At 47.0% G+C, this 22,387-nt stretch overlaps 1 protein-coding gene across 2 annotated transcripts in view; it reads left to right on the top strand.

Annotated features, from left to right (window-relative positions):
• Window positions 1-22,387, top strand: part of setbp1 (SET binding protein 1) — a 34,830-nt gene that overhangs the window by 7,506 nt on the left and 4,937 nt on the right. For both annotated transcript variants that reach the window (XM_083979607.1, XM_083979606.1), the window contains exons 3-6: window positions 14,255-14,676; window positions 15,162-17,108; window positions 17,215-17,422; window positions 17,517-18,582. In XM_083979607.1, the coding sequence (XP_083835733.1) occupies window positions 14,255-14,676; window positions 15,162-17,108; window positions 17,215-17,422; window positions 17,517-18,582 (3,643 nt within the window). The remainder of the gene's footprint in view (window positions 1-14,254; window positions 14,677-15,161; window positions 17,109-17,214; window positions 17,423-17,516; window positions 18,583-22,387) is intronic.

Genomic DNA, 22,387 nt, shown 5'->3' with positions numbered 1-22,387 from the left:
TCAAGTGTTGGTTTTGGTTTCATTTTAGTAGGTGTGTTGCGTTTCACATACAGTGTGTTTCTTTATAAGTTTGAGTTTTGAGAAACTCCTGTGGCTTCTCCCTATCTCCACATCTCGCCCCCTCTCCCGTACACTCTCTGTACCTCGCTCTGTCAGTAGCTCTGTTCCCTGCTTGGTTACACAGGGTCAAAGTTTGCTGCGTAATTGAAACCAGCCATGGCTAGCTGAGATCACACACTCAAGCACACACACTCACATAGGAGCTGAGAATAGGGCTGACATAAGCAAGTGACAGCTGGTGTCTGCTCTCTCCATTTGTGGTCATATACACAGGGACCTTTTCCTCTCCTCTCTTCTCTTGTCTTCTCCTCCTCTCCTCTCCTCTCCTCTCCTCTCCTCTCCTCTCCTCTCCTCTCCTCTCCTCTCCTCTCCTCTCCTCTCCTCTCCTCTAATGAAATCACTCCTTGTGGGTCACGCCCCTTCAACCCCCCCACCCCCACACCCACCCACCTCCATCACACCCTTTACACACTACACTGGTGTTTGGTGTGTGTGACACTGTGTACGTACAGGTCCTTGGGGGAATCCAGTGTTTGCAGAGTGTGTTGACCTACACACTGGTGTGTGTGTCCAAACCTGACAGCCATCTTGATGTCAGCGAGCTCGACAGGCCCAGCAGGAGCGAGGGTGTCACGTTGTCAGCATGATGCTGGGCCGTGTTTTGTCGTGTTGTGCTTCAGTCTTGTGGTTTTAATTCAGAGCCAGGGAGGTAATAGGGCTGCATCATGATTGCTTTTTGCAGACGTAACTTTGCCTAGCATGGCCAGCTATACCCCTACTTAATGTCTTTGTTATGTCAGTGTCTACGATGGGAAAAGATGTGGGCTGCTCAAATGTCAGAAGCCGGTCAGCATAGTTGAAGATCTGTTACTGAGGGAAATGTGTGCATGGCTAACCAGCCGTGCAGAATCACTGCTTTTATACTGAAATTGTCTCTTTTTTTCAAAGTGTTGAGGTTCCTAAAATTGGGTAATGAAAGTAAATCGGCGGCTACATGCTGCTCATTTTCTCTGTTAGGTCTGTACTCCAATTGTATACAGGTGCAGTGAACATACATTATATTAGCCTACCATTTATTTTGGGTAAGGACCAGAAAAAGAGTTGAAAGGAGTCACAAGATGATTAAAGAGATAAAAACAGATGAGAAAAATATTTTGCTACACAACGTTTGACTTTTTCAGACTGACCTCTCTCTAACTGTCATATTTTTCTTTCTGCTGGATCATTTTGTTTTTACTGCTTTGAAGATTCAAAGAATGGTGTTTTTTATTTGAACTGGCATCTACAGTAGACATTTGCAAGTAGTGAGTGGACATTGCTTCCTAAGCCAGAGAGACTGCTGCTCTGCTTGTATGTCTGTCAGGTTTTTAATACAACTGGAACATTTGTTCACCAACCCACTCGCCACCTTGTGCTCATAGTCTGAGAAATGATTCAAATACGAAATTGCAACCAAATTGGAAAGAAAGCACGTGGGTGTTGTGTTGTTATCTGCAGGTTTTCATATCAGTCACGTCACAGTTTCAGCTAGTCGTCTGGAGGATGCGTATTCTCACCACAAAGTAGACTATGAATATGTCAGACATGCTCTTTCATTCAGTTTAATAAAGTATGGAAACGTTATGTTGTTGTCAGTGTTTTTATCCATGAGTAAGCTGAGCGAGCTGAGCCCTGCTCTCTGATATTTGGGCAGCTCTTCCTAATCCAACGCTATCAGTCCCCATTTGGAAAAAACCACTGCTGCAGTATGATTGACAGAGGTTGTCATAGTGACACGGGCAGCAAGCTGGTCTCTATTGAGGTTTGAGGTTTGGGGAGATGAGGGGAGGGGAGTGGTGGATGTGTTAGTGTTGATTCAGATCAGTTTCAACCCTTCATCTCCTACGCGCTGTCCCTCAATCACACCCTCCCCCACCCCCCCACACTCCCCCCACCCTGCTCCCGCCTACATCCTTTCCCTCCATCCACCCATCACCTGCCACCCCAAGGGTGTAATGCAGGCAGGCTCACTGGAGAGGAACGGGTTAAAGAGAGAGGCTGGGCTGCTTTCTTTCTTTTCAGTCTCCCTCGCTTTCCGTGTGCATGTGTGTATGTGCGCACGTGTTTGTGTGTGTGTGCGTTGAGGTTAAATACTCTCTTTGTGGTGTGTGCGAGGCTGTGTGTCAGGAGGGGATGGGCGAGGGGGGTTGTGGGGGGGGGAGCAGATGGACAGCCTCTCTGCTCTCTGTTGTATTGTGTCCAAATCTACTCTTTCCCTCTTTCTCTCTTTATCTTTCGCTGCCTCTCTCCTCTGCCTTTCCCCTCAGTCTTTTCTTCCCTCATGTCTTCCTCTTTTCACTCACTCTTTTTCACCACTCTTTTCTACCTCTCCCTCCCTCTCTCACCCTCTGTTGTCTTGTAGCAGATGGCAGCGTGGGGCAGCAGCAGCAACAGCAACAGAGCAGAAGCCAGAGTGTGAGCAAGAGATGGGGAGAGGAGAAGGGGGTTGTGGAAAGAGGAGGAGGTGGAGAAAGGAGGTGGGGGTCAGGCATATGGAGAGCCTGGTTAAGGGGCCCCCTCAGAGGGAGTGTGTGTGGTACTGTGGTGAATAGAGAGGGGGTGGGGGGTGGGGGGTGCAGGATACAATAGATGCCCATTAAGACAGAGATTTGACTCTAATAGACAGAGAAGGGGAGAGACAGACAGACAGATAAGAAGGCAAGCATGCAGAATGGTGCAAAGAAAGACATGGAAATGCCATGTTTTAGCTTTTCAGTCCAATACTCTGCTGTCAAAACTCTTCTCTTCTCTTCTCTTCTCTTCTCTTCTCTTCTCTTCTCTTCTCTTCTCTTCTCTTCTCTTCTCTTCTCTTCTCTTCTCTTCTCTGTCTTTATTTTTGTTAATGCATCAGGCCACAAACTTGGAATAAACACAAAAAGAGATGAAAATAGATGTTACATAGAGTTACTGAACTGTCACATGAATTTTAACATGGACTGATCCCACTATTAAAATGTGGGTAAAATCAAAATGTATCAAGCATATAGCGTAAAATAAGAAAATGGATGGATGGATGGATGGATGATAACATGTGGCATATTTGTGATGCAAGAAATTATCGCCATGTGCCTCTACACCTGTCATTGATGACCCAAAATGATAGTCATTTCAGCAATTTGGTCCTCACTATAGAGTAAATTACAGAGTGTCTATTATGTAATGGATTACTGAAAGGGTGAACAAGGCAGGGAAGGGAAGAGAAGAGAAGAGAAGAGAAGAGAAGAGAAGAGAAGAGAAGAGAAGAGAAGAGAAGAGAAGAGAAGAGAAAGTTGTTAGCCAGCCTTAAAGGAAACTTTTCCCTCCTATCATCTCCATAGCAGGCATCTATAACCGGGGGGTCAGTGAGCAGGCACACTGTGTCAGGGGACAGACCCACACACACACATAAACGGGATATGATGGGCTCCCCGTCTCTGTCTCCAGCTGACATCACACACATGCTGAACGTCCTCTCACACACAGCTCTTTGTCTGCGCACGCTGTGTGTGTTTGGAAGATGAATGTGTGTGTTCTAACGGATTGGGTCCTGGGTCAACCACTGCATCACTCCTCCAGACACACATGCCCATACGCACACACACACACTCACGCACAGATACACAGTTATCGGTCCAATGCCTGCACATGGGGAAGCATACGCGAGCTAAAATGCATCCTCCCTCACACTTACACACACTCACACACACTCAAACACACACACAAATCATGTTGAGCAGTGATTGCAGTTAGAGAGAGTGTTTTCCTGGTTATCTGTCCAGTTCTCTGGACGTGCCAAATGTGGCTCTTAATCCATTTCACTATCTGTGGGGAGAGATAAGCCAGAGCTTTTCCAGGAGTCCAGGCCAGGCTGTGTGTTGTTGTTGTGGTGGTGTGTGTGTGTGTGTATTAATGTGTTTCTGTGTGAGTGTGTGTTTGCACTTGTATTTGTATTAGTGGGTGTATGCGAAACCCCGACGCTAGACACACACTTATCTTGTCTTGACAGCCCCTCTGCTTGGTGGTCCCCCTGGCTGTGTGTGTGTGTGTGTGTGTGTGTGTGTGCTGCTTGGTGGTCTCCCAGCAGTGTTTGGGATTATTATGTGTTAGTCAAGTGCATTCACAAGGAAATTAATGCTGCCACTGTTGCCATGTTGTGTGTGTGTGTGCATGTGATGCGTGCGTGTGTGTGTGTGTGTGTGTGTGTGAAATGGTTAGCCTTTTGATGTGCGTGTTTTTATCCCTGGCTGAGATGGCGGTTGGTGACCTGGGGGACTTGATGAGCTCATAAAATAGGAGCGTGTGTGTGTGTCAGTGTCAGTCAGTGTCAGCTTGTGTGTGTGTGTGTGTGTGTGTGTGAAGCAATCCTTGACTGATATATGAATGTGAATGAACATGAAATGATCACCTCCAAACTGTCATATTGGGCATTTGTTTGGTGTCTATTCCTGTGGTGTGTGTGTGTGTGTGTGTGTGTGTGTGTGTTCTTGTCCATGCTACGTTGTGAGGACCGGAACGAGTTTTTAACCAACAGAGTGAGGACATTTTTGGAAAGTGAGGACATTTTGGCCGGTCCTCACTTTTTCCAAGGGCTGTTTGAGGGTTAAGACGTTAGGTTATAATTAGGTTTAGAGTAATGGTTAAGTTTAGGCATTTGTCTTGGATTGTTAAGGTTGGGGTAAGGGGCTAGGGAATACATTATGTCAATGACATGTCCTCACAAAGATAGATTTACAAGGATGTGTGTGTGTGTGTGTGTATGTCTTCGGTGTGTGCAGTCTTTGAGAGTAAGAGCTGGGAATGCTTTAAGGGGCGTTTCCCTGTGGCCGATGGGGGATGGGACATGTGTATGTGTGTGTGTGTGTGTGTGTGTGTGTGTGTGTGCCTGCATGCTGGGGAGGGGTGAGTGATTTAGCACCACTGAAACACCAGCTGTCCATCTGTGTCTGACCTCCATACACACACACCCTGCACACACTTGAAACACACACCAGCACCTATACACTCACAAAAACACACACACAGACACATGCACACTCCGCACATCTAACCTCTGATCAGCTCTCGACTCTCTCTCATACCTGAAGAAAGTCGGGACCAAACACAATCTGTTCATCTGTCTTTCTCCCAAACACACACATGCACACGCACACATGCACACACACACACACACACACACACACACACACACACACACACACACACACACACACACACACACACACACACACACACACACACACACACACACACACACACACACACACACACAAACATACATTACACTAAGCAAGATTGCTCCCTAATCAGCTCTGCAGTAGTGCTGGTGCTGCAGTGTATCCACAATGAATGACTCTGCAAGGTCACTCCTAGTGAGCACACGCACATGCACACACACTCTCTCTCACACACACACACTCTCTCCCGCACACACACACTCTCTCCCGCACACAGACACACACAGACACACACAGCCACACAAAGGAGCTGTGGGGACTGGCAGAAGAAGGGATGAACTTTGACCCTGCCAGACATTCAAAAGTCGAGGTGATAGCTGGACTCCACAGTTGTGTAAGCCTCTGTCTGTGTGTGTGAGTCTCTATGTGTGTGCGTGCTGTATTGTTTGTTTGTGCGAGCGGGTCAGGGTTGAGACAACTGGAGTCTGGCCTTTGCTTTCTTACCCTCAGGGCTGGATTTGGTGTGTGTGCGTCTATGCGTGTGTGTGTGTGTGTGTGTGTGCGTGTGTTTGTGCTGACCATTTGGTTGGAACTGTAGCTAATTTCTCAATCAGACACACACATACCATCTTCTCAATCCGTCCCAAAGGTCAAGCCCCATTCATTCACTATTGTGTCCACTCCCAGTGGGTTCCTGTTCCTCTTCAGGCAGATGCAAGCAGACTATAATAGTCAGTCTAGCTCAAGTTACATTTTAATGAAGACCTGAGGCAGCTACTCGCGCTTAAAGAAACATCAATGGCTCGGTAAGGGAGCAGTTACCAGTGAACATGAAGGCATTTTACGTTGTCAACAAATATTTTGGTAAAACGTTGGAGAAAAGCAATGAGATTTTCTGGATATTTAATAGACGAGAGTCATTTTCACAACAAGTAGTCATTCTTTAAAAGATTCAAAACAGACAGAGTGTGTGGTAGAGAGAACAGCATGTCAACTCTAAAGAAAACAACAGAAAGGAAGGGAAATCAAAGTGCTCATGGTTTTGATATGGCAACATCAATGTAAGTGTAGAGAAAAAAAACATATTCTGGCCTGAATTTGGTTTTTGGACAGTGGTTGACTGACTCTCATAACTGTGGGATAATCTGGAGGGTGGCCATGTTTGATGTCCTTTGTGGTCATGAATGATGTTGAGTCACAGCATCATGTGTACCCGGTGGCGGCTTTGTTAGTATGGCTCCATCATGCCTCAGCCTCTGTGGTTAGTGTGTATAAGTGAGGAGGAGTGTAATCCTGTGGTTTTGAGAGGAGGTCCAGCAGGGATAGAGGGTGATGTTCGGTGCAGGGAGGGGAGAAGAGGGGAGATGATGGGAGTCAAAGGAGAGCAGAGGGGAGAAGCAGGCGCAGAGTATTGACTTTCACTGTGTCTCACTTCAAGCGTAAGTGTGTTTGTCAGTGAAATCTGATGGCCCCATCAGCTGTCTGGGACGTGCCTGTCAGAAGGGTGTGTGTGTGTGTGTGTGTGTGTGTGTGTGTGTGTGTGTGTGTGAGGGCAAGAGGGATGACAGGGGAGAGGTGTGCCATGACTGATGTTTCTAACAATATTTTTAAACCATGTTAACATTTTTAACATTGGTGTACAAACAGACTTTACAGCATACTCCCCCCGGAGGACACAATTACAAATATGTGGTATACGACGTTTCCTCAGTGAAAATATGTGATCATACAAATCATTAAAAAGCCTCTAAGCCTGGGCTTTTCAGACATTGTGTGTTGTGTTTGTGTGCATCATTCTGTCCAGTTCTCTGCCGCTTTTCATGTCTTTGTACCCGGCTTTGTAAAATAATCCGTCTGTAGTTCTGCTGTTTATTTATGCTCGTTGCTTAAGTATGGATACGGACATGAATAAATTATATAAATGTGTCTGTCTGTCCTTCTGTCTGTGTCTGTCCCTTGGGGCGGCTCAGACTAAACAAACAGCTGTGTTTATGAAGCAGTGAAGAGCCACAAGGGTCTTCTGTTTAGTGGTCCATTTCAAGACACACACACACACATGTGCGCACACACTGATACATACACACTCCCGAATGCCCTGCTCACTTCATCTTTTACCTGCCCTCTGTTGCGTTTTTGCCTCCCTGTGATTTCTGCCTTGCTCTCTCTCTCTCTCTCTGCCCCCTCTGCTTAGTGTAATGCTCGCTCGCTCTCAGACCGAGAGGAATGCCACTCCGTGTGACCTCTCACCTACAACAAGGAGGGGTGCCGGTTTAGACGAGGGAGCGAGGGGCAGCTGCAGTCATGTGCCCAGTCCTGGAAGGAAAAAAACACACACACACACACATACATGCAAAGACAGCCAGGTTGTTAGCTAAAACGCGCACACTCAAATTGTAGCATAGTTTTGTACGCGCTGATGCAGATCTCGATGTAGAGCACTGATTCTCCCGCCTCTCTCTGTGACTGTCTGAGAAAGTGTAGGATACTGTGCTTTGGTCTGTGCATGTATGTGAACGCGCGAGTGGAGTGCAGCCTCACACAAAGGCGTCATTGTTGGTGTGAGGGGGCCTGAGGGGAGGCGGCCAGTCTGATTGGTTAAGACTATTGTGTCTCACTTTGCCCATTCTCTCTGTCACTGAGGATGTCATTACAGTGGCTCTCTAACTCACTCTCTCTCTTGCAAGCTGGGGATCATCTGAGGACTTGAGATACTCACGGAAATTTCTAGACTAAGCAATGAAAGTGTTACTTTACAGGCTTTAAACTTGGAGTGTAGGCACTACAGTCAAGTCTTATAATAATTCCTCTGTCTGTAACAATTTGACAATGGTGCAGGTTATTTTCATAACTGAGTAATCTGATTTAAGATGTATTTATTTAAAATTCAAATTTAAAATAGTATTTTTTTTAAATAACATTATAATAAATCCTTAGGTTAGTAAAGCTAAAAACTTTTGAAACTTGTGTATGGGACATCCTGGTACTGATGGGGTTTAAGTTGCTGACCTTGTAATTGTGACATCCATAGTAACAGAGGAACTATGTTCTGTGTCTTTCCTGTTCTCTCGCTCCAAGTATTTCACTGTATACTATGTAATACTGAACAAAAATCTCCAAATGTACTAATGACATGTTCTTGAAACATACACATTTTTTTGACAGTTGATATATTGATATTGATAACTTTCAGCATCACGCATCGGTGCCATCATGTCTTTGCATTGCTTAGTCTGATCAGAAATATGTAACAGAACAGATGTCTCCATAACTCTCATCTTGTTTTATGCCTTAATAACTATGCTTTTTCTTTGCATTAAATAACTAATGAGCGAGCGTAGCTTCGCTGTTACAAACCAAACCGCTGTTTGCCAGAGAGGAAGTGTTTAATCTCAGCACAACTTCTGTCTTGAATTACCCATCATTCCACACAGGAAGTCATCCCTTAGGATTTCGAGCAGCTCATTGGCTGTTAATTGTTTCCTGTTGTACAGAAGTCGTATGATTGGGTCATATGGTGCACAGAGTACAGTCAACAACACGTTCCTTTGGTTTTGTGCTGTGTTGCACACGTGTGTGTGTGTACGGGTGTGGAATTCAGTTTCCCCCAATAAAGGCATTAACTGAATGGCATCCTGCCTATTCATGATGCAGAACTGTATTAGACTTAGGCTAAGAATTTGTGTATGCTTGTGTCTGTGTGTGTGTGTGTGTGGTAAATCTTTATGCTTCTGTACGTTTTCTTTGTGTTAAACATGTGAGCTGACTGAAAAGCATCATGCTGTCACTGGAGGTTGAACCATGTCCATGAAAGGAACAATTGGTACATAATCGCTGTAATAATCACTATGAAAAACCCTCCTAATGTGGCTCTTAGCCCTATTCACAAGCAGGACACACATATGCCTGCCTGCACACCATTAATACTAATAGCCGGGATTAGATGTATACTTTGTGTAGCATGTAAATGTGTCTGTCATTACTGAGCGGGTGAAAACCTCCTCCAATTGCACTGTAATAACATGCTTCGGCTCAGCCAATCACAGGCTTTTGTTCAGATTGAGTCATCTACATCTGAGCGTGTCTGAAGAGAGTGTGACAAGGAGACTCTTGGGTGTTTTGCTGCTATCTTTAGGAGCACTCCAATCTTAAGGATTACTGCTGTGGACGTAGGAGGGAACATTTTACTTGAGACCTACTGCTGTGCATTAAATCGGGCTTCTGCTGTACAGTTAGCTAAAGGACAAATGTACTGTAGATTAGATGCTTGATCGTGCTCAGCAGGGACAGTACATGACAGCATGTTGGAAAGAATACACTATAGAAAGTGTGAGTTTTTGACCCGGATAATCAACCTTTTTTTTTTTCCTGGCTGTGGGCTGAACGCATAGTTTTGGAATTGCAGCATTCGTCCAAGAGTGGAAGTTTTGAATGGAGCCCAATTTACAAACATTCCCACCCAACTTTCCCAGAAGATGCTTTGGCTGGCACAGATGCCATCAGATCTGAGATAGTAAAGCGCTGGCTGAGGCAGCACATGCTGAGTGAAAACAGACACACAGACACACGCATACACACACAATTTTAGGCAGCGGGCCTGATCCCAGTGATCCACAAACTGTCCCACCTTGACACCCCCTCCTTTTTACTCCCCTTTTCTCCTCCCTCTTTTCTCTCCCCTGCTGTGGGTCTCCTCAGGCGCATGAATGGAAGTCTTTATTCCCAGGAGAACTGGTGGGAAGAACGAGAGAACGAGAAACAGGGATTGGGGGGTGGGTGGGGGGAGTGGGGGGGTGGCTCTGTGAGAGTGGCTGCAAGATCAACACAGTGCCACAGCTCCTCTTTTCTTCTCCTCCACCGCTTTTCCCTCCTTTTCTCTGTACACCCCCCCTCCTCCCCCCCAACCCCCTTTAAGTGCAGTGGACACAAAGCCGTGTTAGTATTCATGGTGTTTGTTTGCAGAGGAGCTGTGTGTGTATGTGTGTGTATGTGTGTGTGTGTGTGTGTGTGTGTGTGTGTGCAGGGCTGTCAGAAACACAGATCACAGAGAAGCAGCGCTCTGAATGGAGCTGAAGAGAAGCGGGTAGGGGAGGCGGGGGGGTGAGGGGTGGGGAGTGGTGGTGGTGCGGGGGGGTGTAGTTCCCACAGGGGGAGAATGGTCAGCTCCAGAAAGGAGAAAAGAAGAAGAAAAGGAAGGATGAGATGGTGGTGTGGTGGTGGAGAAGGGGGGGGGGGGGCAGTGCACGAGGCCATGGGGGCAGAGGGAGACACCGCGGTGTCAAAGCCAAGGAGAGTGTGTGTGACAAGGAGAGAGTGGGAAAAAGAGGGGATCATATCAATCATAAGGTTTCGGAGGGAACTAGCTGTTAATGGGTCTAGGCACCTCTCTTCTTGTTTTTCTGCTGGTCCTCTTCTTCCCTCCCTCTCTGCCACTCTCATTCTTTCAGTAACCCCTCCACCCCTCCCCATTTCTCCCTCTCCCTCTCTCTCTCTCTTTCTCTCTCTTTGTGTGTCTGTCTGGACAGCTGCCCAGTTCCATACACAGGGAAAAATGAAACACTCTAACCACCGGGCGTGCAGCCAAATAAAAGGCTGCGAAAAACTATTTGAAGGGCAGCATGTTTGTGTGTGTTTGTGTGTGCACGGCGCGTCTGTGTGTGTGTGCGTGTGTGCGTGCACAGGGGTTGGTGTATATGTTTGCTCGTGTACATGTGTGTCTAAGTTTGCTGGGTTGTGAGATTTGGGTGTGCCTGTTTAGGGTGTTCTTTCCCAGTATAATGGTGCAGCCAGGGTGCTGCTCTGTTCGTGTACATGTGGGTGTGAGGGAGAGGTTCCACTCTGAGGTTCAGTTTATTCAACAGTGGAAAACCAAAGGCTGCAGGACGGGAGGGGGGGGGGGGGGGGGGGCTGTCACATACCTCTCCTCACGTCAAGCTGGGGGACAGATGATTTCTCTAACTGTAGATTTAAAACACCCTGAATGTAAACGTCACATTCAGACACACACGCATTTGTCAGTAAATATATGCTGACTCATTTGCTAAGTGTCTTTCAGTTGTGTGATTGCAGCACTTAGTCACATATTAACCATGACCTCCGCTGCTGCGCTCTGACCTTATCTGATGGTTACATCACCAGTGGAAAGGAATGTGCTACTCCATATCTGCCAGCATTTGGGTGCTGAAGAGCCTTTGTGTAACTGACTGAGACCAATCCATGTTGTTACAGTGCTGGCCCAGAGGAAGACATCCTAGAAATGGTTGTTGACCTAGCTGCGGAGTATGACCCTTAACCCCTGAGCACAGCCCTAAGAGCCTCAGGGGTGGGAGAGCGCTTCAGATGGTGCTGAGGACTAAATATGCTTTGGGTCTGTTGTGTGCTGGCCTTTCTCCATATTTTTATTCGATCTGTGGGGACTTGAAGAAGAAGGAGGAGGACAGTACAGAAAAGGTTGAAGGCTCACAGCTCGCGTGCTTGTGGGTTGCTCCAGGGTCAGAGTCCCTGGCAGTGCTTATCCCCTGACCGCTGCCCCCTGCTGCAGGCCAGCAGTAGCACAGGGAGATGACAGTACATTCACCACCATATGACAAGAACGGGGGCCAAGCTCATACAACAGAGACATATAGATTTTTTTTTTTCAGTGGCATTGGTGCAGCTGTGCCGAGTATACACAGTCTTTGCAGTAAAAGATAAGCATAGAGGCAATGCAGAAACATACAGTGCACAGTGTGGCTATATAAAAACGTGGGGCAATTATCACATGAATACCTGTAATGTTGTTTGAGCGAATAAGGTTGGACCTGTCTGGAAAAGAGCAAGGAGAATAAGGAGTTCTTTCCATACCGTGTTGACTGCAACAACCATGAGAGCACCTCAGTTTATATGACCACTATTTATATTTGCTTGTGTGAATATCAGACAGTGAGTGTGTTTTCCCTGGAAATGCTTCATGGAATGTGAGAGGGAAGGAGAGGGTGGTAGAAGGGAGGAAACTAAGAACAAAAAGCTGAACTGGTGCCAATAACCCAACCTCAACCGGAAAGCGCAAGTGGAGGGGGGAGGGGGAGGGGGTGATACGGGGGGATTGGAGCTCCCTATTTCTGTGTTTTTTTTTCCTTTTTCTTCTATTTTGCTTTCTTTCAGTAGTAGGAAAGGTGCCCATGCCTCCTCGCTTTATTATCTCTTTGTGGTTGCATTGTGGTTAGAGGGGAGGACACGTGTGTGTGTGTGTGTGTGTGTGTGTGTGTGTGTGTGTGTGTGTGTGTGTGTGTGTGTGTGTGTGTGGGTGGGTAGGTGGGTGGTTGGGTGCTTGTCTGTCTCTCTCTAATCACCTCCATCTACCTGTCTGTCTCTTTTTCTGTGCCCTCCTTTAACCTGAAACAGCAGGTACTCCAGAACGGGTTAAATGAGAAAGCATGTGTGTATCAGGTGTCTGTCATCTTATCCCTGTGTGGACTCAGCGTCTCTTCTCCAGTGTCACTGGGCACAAACACACACAAATACAGCGCTTAAACACACACATACATCTCAGAGATACATTCTGCGAGAAAAGAGACTATTAGCAGTGTGCTCAGGAGATAAATGACTGTGTGTGTGTGTTTAAGAACATACATTTTCTGGCATTGTTTGTCATGTACTCCTCTCCGTGCCTTTCTTGCGCTGTGCGTTTTTACCCAGGTGGTGTATGTTGCGTTAATCAGCATTCGTCTGTGTTTGCGCACAGAGTTTGTGCAGCTTGCGTCTGGCTGATAAACAGCTTCTGTTCAGCTGTGGAAGTGCAAGACGAGTGTCAGTGCATGCCATGGCGACTGATGGGATGGCAGTAAGAAGAAGAAAAAGGTCAGATGGTGATAGAGAAGGGATAGAGAATGAAAGTGGATACTGAAATGAAGGCAGAGCGTGGCACTGGGAGGGCAAACAACAGAAGTGGAGTAATGCTTGAATGTATATGTGCCCTTTCATGACTACATACATGATATATTTCATTATTGTGTATTGTGAGTGTATGCATGCAATTTGGCAGGCTGCTGATACATTCAGGCCAAAAATTGGTTGCCTGACTGTGTTGAAGTGTGATGTGTATGTGTATGTGTGTGTGTGTGCAAAGGCAGGATTTTCTAAAGCTTTTTGAAATGTGTACAACCACTGTATGCATGTGTGAGTGTGTGTGCTCGCATGCCTGTGAGTACATGCTGAGAGGCAGGCCTGTGGTTAGGTTACATCTCCCTGCAGCGCAGCAGAACAGTGTCTTGTTGCGTCACACTGAGTCTGTTAATAACAGGCTAAACCACAAAGGCCATCCGCTGCTCTATTTCTCATCTTCCAGCAGTACAGTGATTATGCAGCAGTGATACATTAAGCATGGTTACGTTGTCAAGCTCAGTATATCAATGCTTGGGCATCCTCAGTCTTATATGGTCAAATGTTAACTGTGTCGTGAGTGAAGGTTGATTTCATCTTCATTGGGAAGGTGCAGATATACACTGTGCTTAAGATTTAAGCATGTCCATTGTGTGTAGTATGACTGTTAAGTGTGTGTGACTGAGCTTGGCTACTAGAGTTTAATACTGTGTGCAGTCAGACACCCCCAACTCCATCCCCCAGCCCTCACAGCATGCAACATCCTTGCCACAGGAATTTAATTGCTCTGTAAACAAGCCTTTTGTTTTGTTGCACACTGTTTGCTCATGCACACAAGATGTATTAAAAGCTTCGGTCCTGCCGTGAAAGGAGAAGAATGTCACATCAGAGCACAACAAATCACTGATTTGATACGGTCTGACAAAAAACTGTATGCAGAACTAGATGCTGTGTTGTATAAGTATTATCTCTATGAAGATAAGCTGATGTTAAGAAGACAGGAAATTGAGTAGTCTTAGTTTTATGATCACATCATCCTTATCATCATGTCACTTGTCAATCCCTACAGCTAAATAAAGCTGTCTTGTGTGATTGTAGTGTGTATGTAGTAACCAGTCTTTGTGTCTCTGCTCTCTCGTCTCCAGACATACGAGCGCCAGTTCAGAATGCCTGAGCAGAGAGAAGGAGGCCTGCTGCAACTACTGGGAGATCACACTCCGCCCAAACACCAGCTTCGCAGCTCCCTCCTTCCTGCACACACACTCTCACACACACAGCAGACGCAGCACACCCTCACACAACAATTCCAACACGCTCACACACACCAACACCAAATCAATCCAGACTGGATCGCGTCTACAGCACCTTCTGCGTCCCCGGCCAATCCTGCAGATTCTGAGCCAGCCAGAGAACTGGCAGGAGCCAGTAGGAGCGCTCTGCTCGATCCAACCCAATCTTTCTCACGAACAGCGACGCAAAGCCCCTCACCTCAGAGATCTCTGACTCCAGACCTGCAGTTGCCAGTGGTTACAGATGCCAGTATTCTCAACCTGACCTCTCTCAGCAGGTATGCTTCATTTTCAACATGAAGAAAACATTATCACCCAGTCAGAAATACTTTACATTACATTATATAAAGGGTTTGTGTGTGTGTATATATATATATATATATATATATACATACATATATATACTGTACACAGTATATATATACTATAATAACTCATAATACAGTATAAATTTATACTGTATTATGAGTTTGTATTTTTTTTACTCTCATTTGTCACATCAATGACAATATACCTAAAGACAGAAAAAACTTACAATTATTACACAAGAGATTGCAATATGTTGCAGTATATCTTCACAGTTTAAAATAAAAATGACACAGACTCAATTGTCCTGGTAACATAACATGAGAGTCATCTGTTGATACCCACCCTTATGTATGGTAACACAAAATAAATGTTTATACTGCTACTGAGCTTTGGTGTAACACAAAACACCCTTTTTCTGCCATGCCTTAACTTTTCCTCTGTATATCTCCTGTAGGGGGAGGGGGTTGCAAGAGGTCAGCGAACAGCTCTTTGGGAACATCAAGAGGAAGTACGGTAGGAAAGACTCCCAGAGGATGCTCAGTAACCCCCACAGTGCCGATTCACCTTGGGGAAGACAGACAGAGAAAGGATCAGAGAGCCCAAGTAATCCTGAGGAAAGGCAGAAGTACAGGCATGAGGCGACAGCTGAGCGGTTCCACGAAGAGAGAGAGGAAAGGAGAAAAGAGGAAAGAGAGCGAACAGCAGCTGGGAGGAGAGGAGATGAAGACGACAGAGGGATGCACATGCTGACAGAGGAAGGGAAAGGAAGAAAGAGGCGGAGGAGGCCTTCATTTGACGAGGCGTTTGCTGTAGATGAGCAATCGCAGCATCGGCAGGAGTCTGACACGACGGAAAAACACCAGCCTGGTCCCCAAGAACCCAAAGTAGCACACAAGTTGGAGATTCACAAAAATGATTCTCGACTCACAAGTCCGGGAGATGTCAATGGAGAGAGGATAGCAGACCGAGTGGATAAAGGTGAAAAAAGAGAAAAAGGAGAGAGGGCAGACAGGGCGGAGAGAGGGGAGACGGTTACAAGCGGGCCTGACCCGGAGTCGGCTCTGAGCGCAAACAGAATAAAGAAGAACCCGGTGGGCCGTCCCAAGATCAGCGCAGACACCCTGAAACACAGAGAGTCTATTCACAGTCTCATCAACAAACCCAGTCTTAACATGAACCCCAGACTCCCCAGCCCAAACCCCAGCCCCAGCCCCAGGGGCAGCATCAGCCCCAGCCCCAGCCCCAGCCCGAGACCCCGGGCGAACATCAGCCCCATCCCCAGCCCCAGACCCAGGACGGCCCTGAGCCCGAGCCCCTGCCACAGCACCAGCTCCACAGCCAGCTCCAGACCAAGCAAGGCCAAGGACAGGTGGTCCTACCTGAAAGCTAAAAGCCATGCCAGCCTCACGCCGCCCCAGAGGGACAACAGGAGTAGCCCCTCGACTCTGGCTGACCCACCCTCAGCCTTCCCCATCACGCCCTCTAGCCCCCTTTACACCAACACTGACAGTCTGACCGTCCACACACCCATCAAGAGGAAACGAGGGCGCCCCAAGAAGCAGCCCCTCCTGACAGTGGAGACCATCCACGAGGGCACCTCCACCTCCCCTCCGAGCCCCCTAGCACAGGAAACGTCTGCCGGGCTTAACCGTAGAAAGAAGACACACACTCTGAACACGTTAATGCAAATGACATCCACGACCACCAGCGCCAACTCCAACAGTCTGAAGCTAAAGCGTGGCAGGGGGAATTCCAGGCCGGTGAATAAGATGAAGCTTGGGAAAATGCAGAGCATCCTGAATGAGATCCTTTCAGGCTCCAGTCAGAACGGCACTCTGGCTCTGAAGTCATCCTCTGCCCCAGTTTCCTCGGCTATGAGCGCCATGGCCTCCACCATAGAGGCTCGGCTGGGAAAACAGATAAATGTCAGCAAGAGAGGAACCATCTACATTGGTAAGAAGAGAGGGCGGAAACCCAGAGCAGAAACCCAAGGCTCCAACCCTCCTAAAACCACTAGGGACAAGCCCCCCATGTGTGTGTCCACCTCCAGTCTCTATGACAGCCATGTAGTGCCTTCCACCACCTCGTCTCCCAGCTCCAGCGCCGCGTTAATGAGAGTCAGCCACTCCGATAGCGCCATGCCCAGTCTGCAGCCCATCTCGGCTCTGCCCTCCAAGCCTCCCAGCAGGAGCTTTCTCTCTGGAGGGTGGAAGCTGTCTCCTCCACGCCTTCTGGCCAATTCACCCTCCCACCTGTCAGAGGGAGCGTCAGTGAAGGAGGTGACCCTGTCGCCCATCAGCGAGTCCCACAGTGAGGAGACTATTCCCAGCGACAGTGGGATCGGGACGGATAACAACAGCACCTCCGATCAAACCGAGAAGGGGCCCGCCTCTCGACGCAGGTGCGGTAGATTGCTACTACGCTCCTTGACCTTTCTTGAACACCGACTGGTACACATTCATGACAAACTGCCATGTTAAACTGTATGTTATGTTGTGTTCACACAGGTACTCGTTTGATCTGTGTGGGTTTGAGGCTGCCGAGGCGGCAGCTCTGGAGGCGTCCAACAGGGGCAGCAGAGTACGCTGTGAGCGGCAAGTTACTGCTGTTGACAGCTTCTTGTCACAGCAGGAAAAGAAGCAAAAACATCATCGGCGGAAGAGGAAGTGTTTACAGAGCCGGGATCATCTTCATTTTCTCTCTGAACTGGAGGAGGTTAGTAACACTTTGATGAATTGATGTTTGACCGCACACTGTAATGTGCAAGTGCTGTATTTACCTAAATGTTTCCTCTCTTCAAACCCCACAGGTTGTGGTCAAGCTCCAGCAACTGCGAGTGTCTCACAGAAGATATGCCTGCTACCCCCAGCACCCATATCCCTCCATTTTCCGCCTAAATTTCCATCATTACTACCCAGTTACCTACGACTCCTACCCCTGTGACTCCAGCTCATACCTGCGCCGGAGTGCTGATCTGAAGGCCAAGAGGAGACGCGGTCGTCCAGCCAAAGCCAGCGAGCCAATCACATCGAAGCTGCCTTTTGTTCCAGGATATGGTTATCCGCTGGCGGGGGGAAATTTCTATGCAGCACCATATGCGATGCCTTACGCATCTCCTCTGAGTCTGGGCTACTTTCCCCCTGCTCCCCCATTCTACCTGCCCCACCACTCACTTGGACCTGCACCTCCATCTCCCTTTATGAGGCCAGCTGTCCCCCCACCCAAGGCTTTCCACTCCAGTGGACACTCCAAGCTGCAGCCAGGGGCCAAGCTTCGCAGCAGTAGCGGCCCACTCCAGGGGTCGTCTGTAAGAGGAGAGGGACTCGGATCCCTGGGCAGTGGAAGTGCAGGTGGTCTCGCAGGGGTTCGCCTCCATAAGAGGAAGCACAAGCACAAACATAAGCACAAGGATGAACCCCTCCTTTCGCCACGAGACCGACAGGAGTTGGGTGGGCTTTTCAGTGGAGCTAAGACCACTGCACGACTCAGCATGCTGAGTGACAGGAGGGACTCGTCCAGTCAGGGCTCGTCAAAGCATCCGGACAAGCAGAGGGGCAGCGGTAGAGGCTCAAGTCTGGGATCCAGCTTAGGGATGTTTGAGTCGGACCAGCTGTCCACACACTCTCTCGCTGACAGCCAGTTCCACTCCTGTCAGACTGGACAGCCTATAAACAGCTTCATGAGCAGCTACAGTAGCCAATCGCAACGGTCGGAGTCGGCGTCTGACCTCTTCCTGGGGTCACGGGAGGACGAATGTGGTGGGAGGAGCAGGAAGACGAGGCTGGCTGTGTTTGGAGATCAGGGCTTAATGTCATTCCAAACTGCCAGGCAGGAGCCAGGACAGATGAACAATTGCTCCAGTCCCTCCCTCACTGGTAAGAAGCTCTTATATCAGGATTACCTGTTGTTCATTAATAAACCACACAATGCTCTTTTGCTCAGAAACCAGAGGAAAGGAGTAGTTTTCTCTTTTGACAGCAACACAGTGAAAAGCGTTGTTTACTTTGATGATGTGCTGGAGGTTTGATGTTACCCAGTCTGGAATAACTGCCTGTTTGTCTTTACCTAACCAGCTCACTTATGACATGACTTCCTGTTACTACCTCACATTGAAAGTCATACATGGCTCCCCTGTGGAAAGCTAATGATACGAAGCATCAACAGGAAGTGTCCAGCTGACAGAAACAGCAGTGGACCTCATTACAGATCCAACTGCGGGGCAATAGAGAGCAACTGACAGTGACTTATACTAATTAAAAGCTGAACATAGGTCGTGGTATAGAAAAGGTGTCTTCTGTTTCATCACCTGTGTGACCATGAATTTGGCCACTGAGCTTACCATAATGTTGACATGTAGCTCTGATAAGGAAATACTTGATGTGCGCACTGTGCAGTTCAGTATAAAATCCTACTCTGCAGTTAATGCATCCTACACCTAAGCAGACAGGGGAAAAAGATACAAGATATAAACCTGGTATTACAAGCTTTTTATGAGTAATCTTAAGCTGCCATTGTTAGAGAACTGATAACATGGCTAAATCAGGAGCATATTTTCAAAAAGTAGTTGATGTCCAATATATTTACATTTCACATTTACTCATTTCGCAGACACTTTTATCCAAAGTGACTTAGAAGCGAGGGGCATCACTAAAGCTTCAATGCAGTAGGAGACCTCGGTGTAAGAACTAAGTACCTCACCAATGTATTATTCTGTTCCCTAGCGATAATGGGCTACAGTTTTAATCACATAATTTGTCTGAGTTAACTGGGCTTTCTCTGTTTTTAAATGTGGATTTCAGCGCCCTCATTAAGGTGATTCCTATTTATAAATATGCTTTGTAGGGGATTATTAGGATTTAAAGCAGACAAAGAAGCAGAGTAGCCCCAAATTCTCACTACCAAACTAATGTGTATTTTGGTACATTCTGTATTCTGCTGTCTTTGAGCACATCTGGCTGGGGATAGAGAGAACGTAATGCATGGATGGAGACGACTATAATTCACCAATCTCTCCTTCCTCCCCTCCCACCCTCCCTTCCCTCTCTCCTGCCAATGCCTTTGCCAGAGATATATTATTCACACAGTGTGATTTATTTTCTACAGACACGCCGTAAAAGGCCCTTGCCTGTGTTAAAAGAGCTGGCTGGCAGCCAGGGGTTTAATGACTGGGGCCTAGTCCAGTGGTGGGGAGGAGAAGCCAGGGGCTCAGTTAGAATACACCCCCCACCCCAGGGGATCCAGGAGGGATGACTCATATACACCACCCCACACCCACACCCCACACCCTACACACACCCCCGCCTTCCACGTTATTCCTCCAGTGTTGTTACACCTCTTCTACCCTCCATGTCCTTCCTTTTTCCCCTTGTGCTGCTTCTACAATTTTTGCCCTTGATTTCCTCCTTCCACCTTCTCCCACAATCCCCACATCCACATGCAGACACTTCCCCTTGTTCCTCCACCGCTTCCTCCCCCTCCCCCTTGTATCTCTCTTTCCTCCTTCCCTTTCTCTTTCTGCTTTTTTTCTCCTTCTCTCCCCTCCCCCTTGTTCCCCCATTACCCTCTCTTTTCCCCATTCCCTCTGCCCCTCCTCTAGCATGACTTACTGCTTCACTTCACAGCTTTAGCCCAATTAAAACATAGGCGCGTGTGCATACGCACGCATGCCACACAACCACACATACATACACATGCACATGCTGGCATGGACCCACTCTGATACACACAGATATACACATGCAGATAGATAGAGTCCCATCCACAAGCTGACATGGACACAAAATTCAAATTATTATCTGAGCACGAGATTGTAAATCATTTCTTAATAGAACCAGTTTGTAACTATTTGAATTTTTTATCTCTCAATGCTAGTGTGTGTGCCTGACAACAATATCTCACACAGGCATATTTACATAAAAGCAGGTCATCCCCTATTGACTTAATGAGAATGATTTTCCTTGTGTCACATGACTTGTTTAGACGCGTGTGTGCACTTTTATGTAGAGAAGCACTCAAACACCAATTAATATACATAAAGGACCACTTTGTGTCTTTCTAGTCTCCGCCACCGCAGTGGCAGTGGATAAGTGAGCATGTATTTGTGGGTTGTAGTGACTTCCTTTTCCACAGAGAAACAGGTCCTCGGTGCTATACGGCCCCTCACACTGCTGAAGGTCACCGGTTTTATGTTCCGTGTATGCAGCTCATAAATTTCTGCTACTTTGTAGTGTGTGTGTGTGTGTGTGTGTGTGTGTGTGTGTGTATGTGTGCGTGTGTGTGTGAGCGTAGCGTGTGCACACTTCTGTTCAGCTCATAAACTACTGCTACTTAGTGCTTTCTGCATTAGACTAATTTCACTGTCTGCCCTGAATACTTGAGTAACAATAGAGTCAGATGTTCCTTCGAGTTTTAAATGGAGGGCTGTCAGGCGTCTCTTTATCTTCCCTTACTCTTGGTTCATTAGTAAACACTTTGCTCTACTCCCTAACTCTTAATGCTCTTAAACATTCCCATTTCGTTTCTTTAAATATATATATATATATGACAATATCACATGTATAGTCTTGTCATGTTGCAACACTTTGCTGAAGCCACACAAAGCTTCACATTCAAGTCATGCATTATTAAACAAACAGACACAGTCTTAATATATGGTACACAATATCTTAGTATACATTTTCCTGCAACCCAGTCCACCATATTAAGTGTCTAAAATTCAGAGCTGTTTTGGTTTTAGCACAGTCATCAATGTGTTAGAGCACTGCAGAAACACACTACACTGTATCTGCAGGATCCTGGAGAAAAAGAAGAAAGGAGATGGTTAGGAAGACCAGGAAGAAGAATAAAAGCTCAAGAAAAAGAGACCAAGCATGTTGTATGCACACTGCTTGGGGACTGGTGGCTGATTGTGCTTTTCCTCCATTTTGGCTGTGGCTCAGTCTGAGCCCTGGGAACAGTGCCCAGACAGAGAGGAGGGGGGGGACTAAGAAATGGGACAGAGATGGGAAACAAAAAGAATGACAGAGACGGACCAAGACCAGGAAGAGGTTTCTGAAATAGAGAAGGAAATGAAATGGTGCAGTGTTACCAGTTTAATTGAAAATTAGAGAGTAGCATATTGCAGCCCATGAAGAGTGGAGAGAGAAAAAGAAAATGAGAGTGATGGGGAGAGGGGGAAACAGAAAGGATAGAACAGCATGTAAAGGGCATACTGCCCAGTTCACCAGTGTGAAGGAAACAATATGGCTCCAGTTTCATCTGCTCAGCCATTCTAAACTCAAATTCATTATTTGTGCACGTTGCGCATGTGAGTGTGTGCATTTGTGTGTTTTTGTCTGTGTGTGTCAGTATGTGCTCGTGCACAAATGTGTCAATACATGTTTTCGTATCTGTGTCTTTGTGTGTGCTTTTGGCTTTTTGGCAGCCTGTGCTCCAGATGCACAGGGTTGTTATTGTGTAGCGACATATTAAATGGTTAAAGGAGAAATTTCTGTGGGTTTCCTGCTAGCAGAATGGGATCTCCTCCTCTCCCCTCTCCTCTCTGCTCTCTAGTAGACAATTACAGGATAGGATCTGCTCTCCTGGCTCAGCTGGGCTTTGAAAGGCTTACATGAATATGTCAAAATTAGCAGGAAGCTCTTGAAAAAAAAGATTGAAAGAAAAGACTCTCTCCATGAGCTA

Source organism: Trachurus trachurus, assembly GCF_905171665.1.
Source record: "Trachurus trachurus genome assembly, chromosome: 9".
NCBI lineage: Eukaryota > Metazoa > Chordata > Actinopteri > Carangiformes > Carangidae > Trachurus > Trachurus trachurus.
Note: the sequence above shows the minus strand (reverse complement) of the source record. Positions and strands in the feature narration are given on the sequence as shown.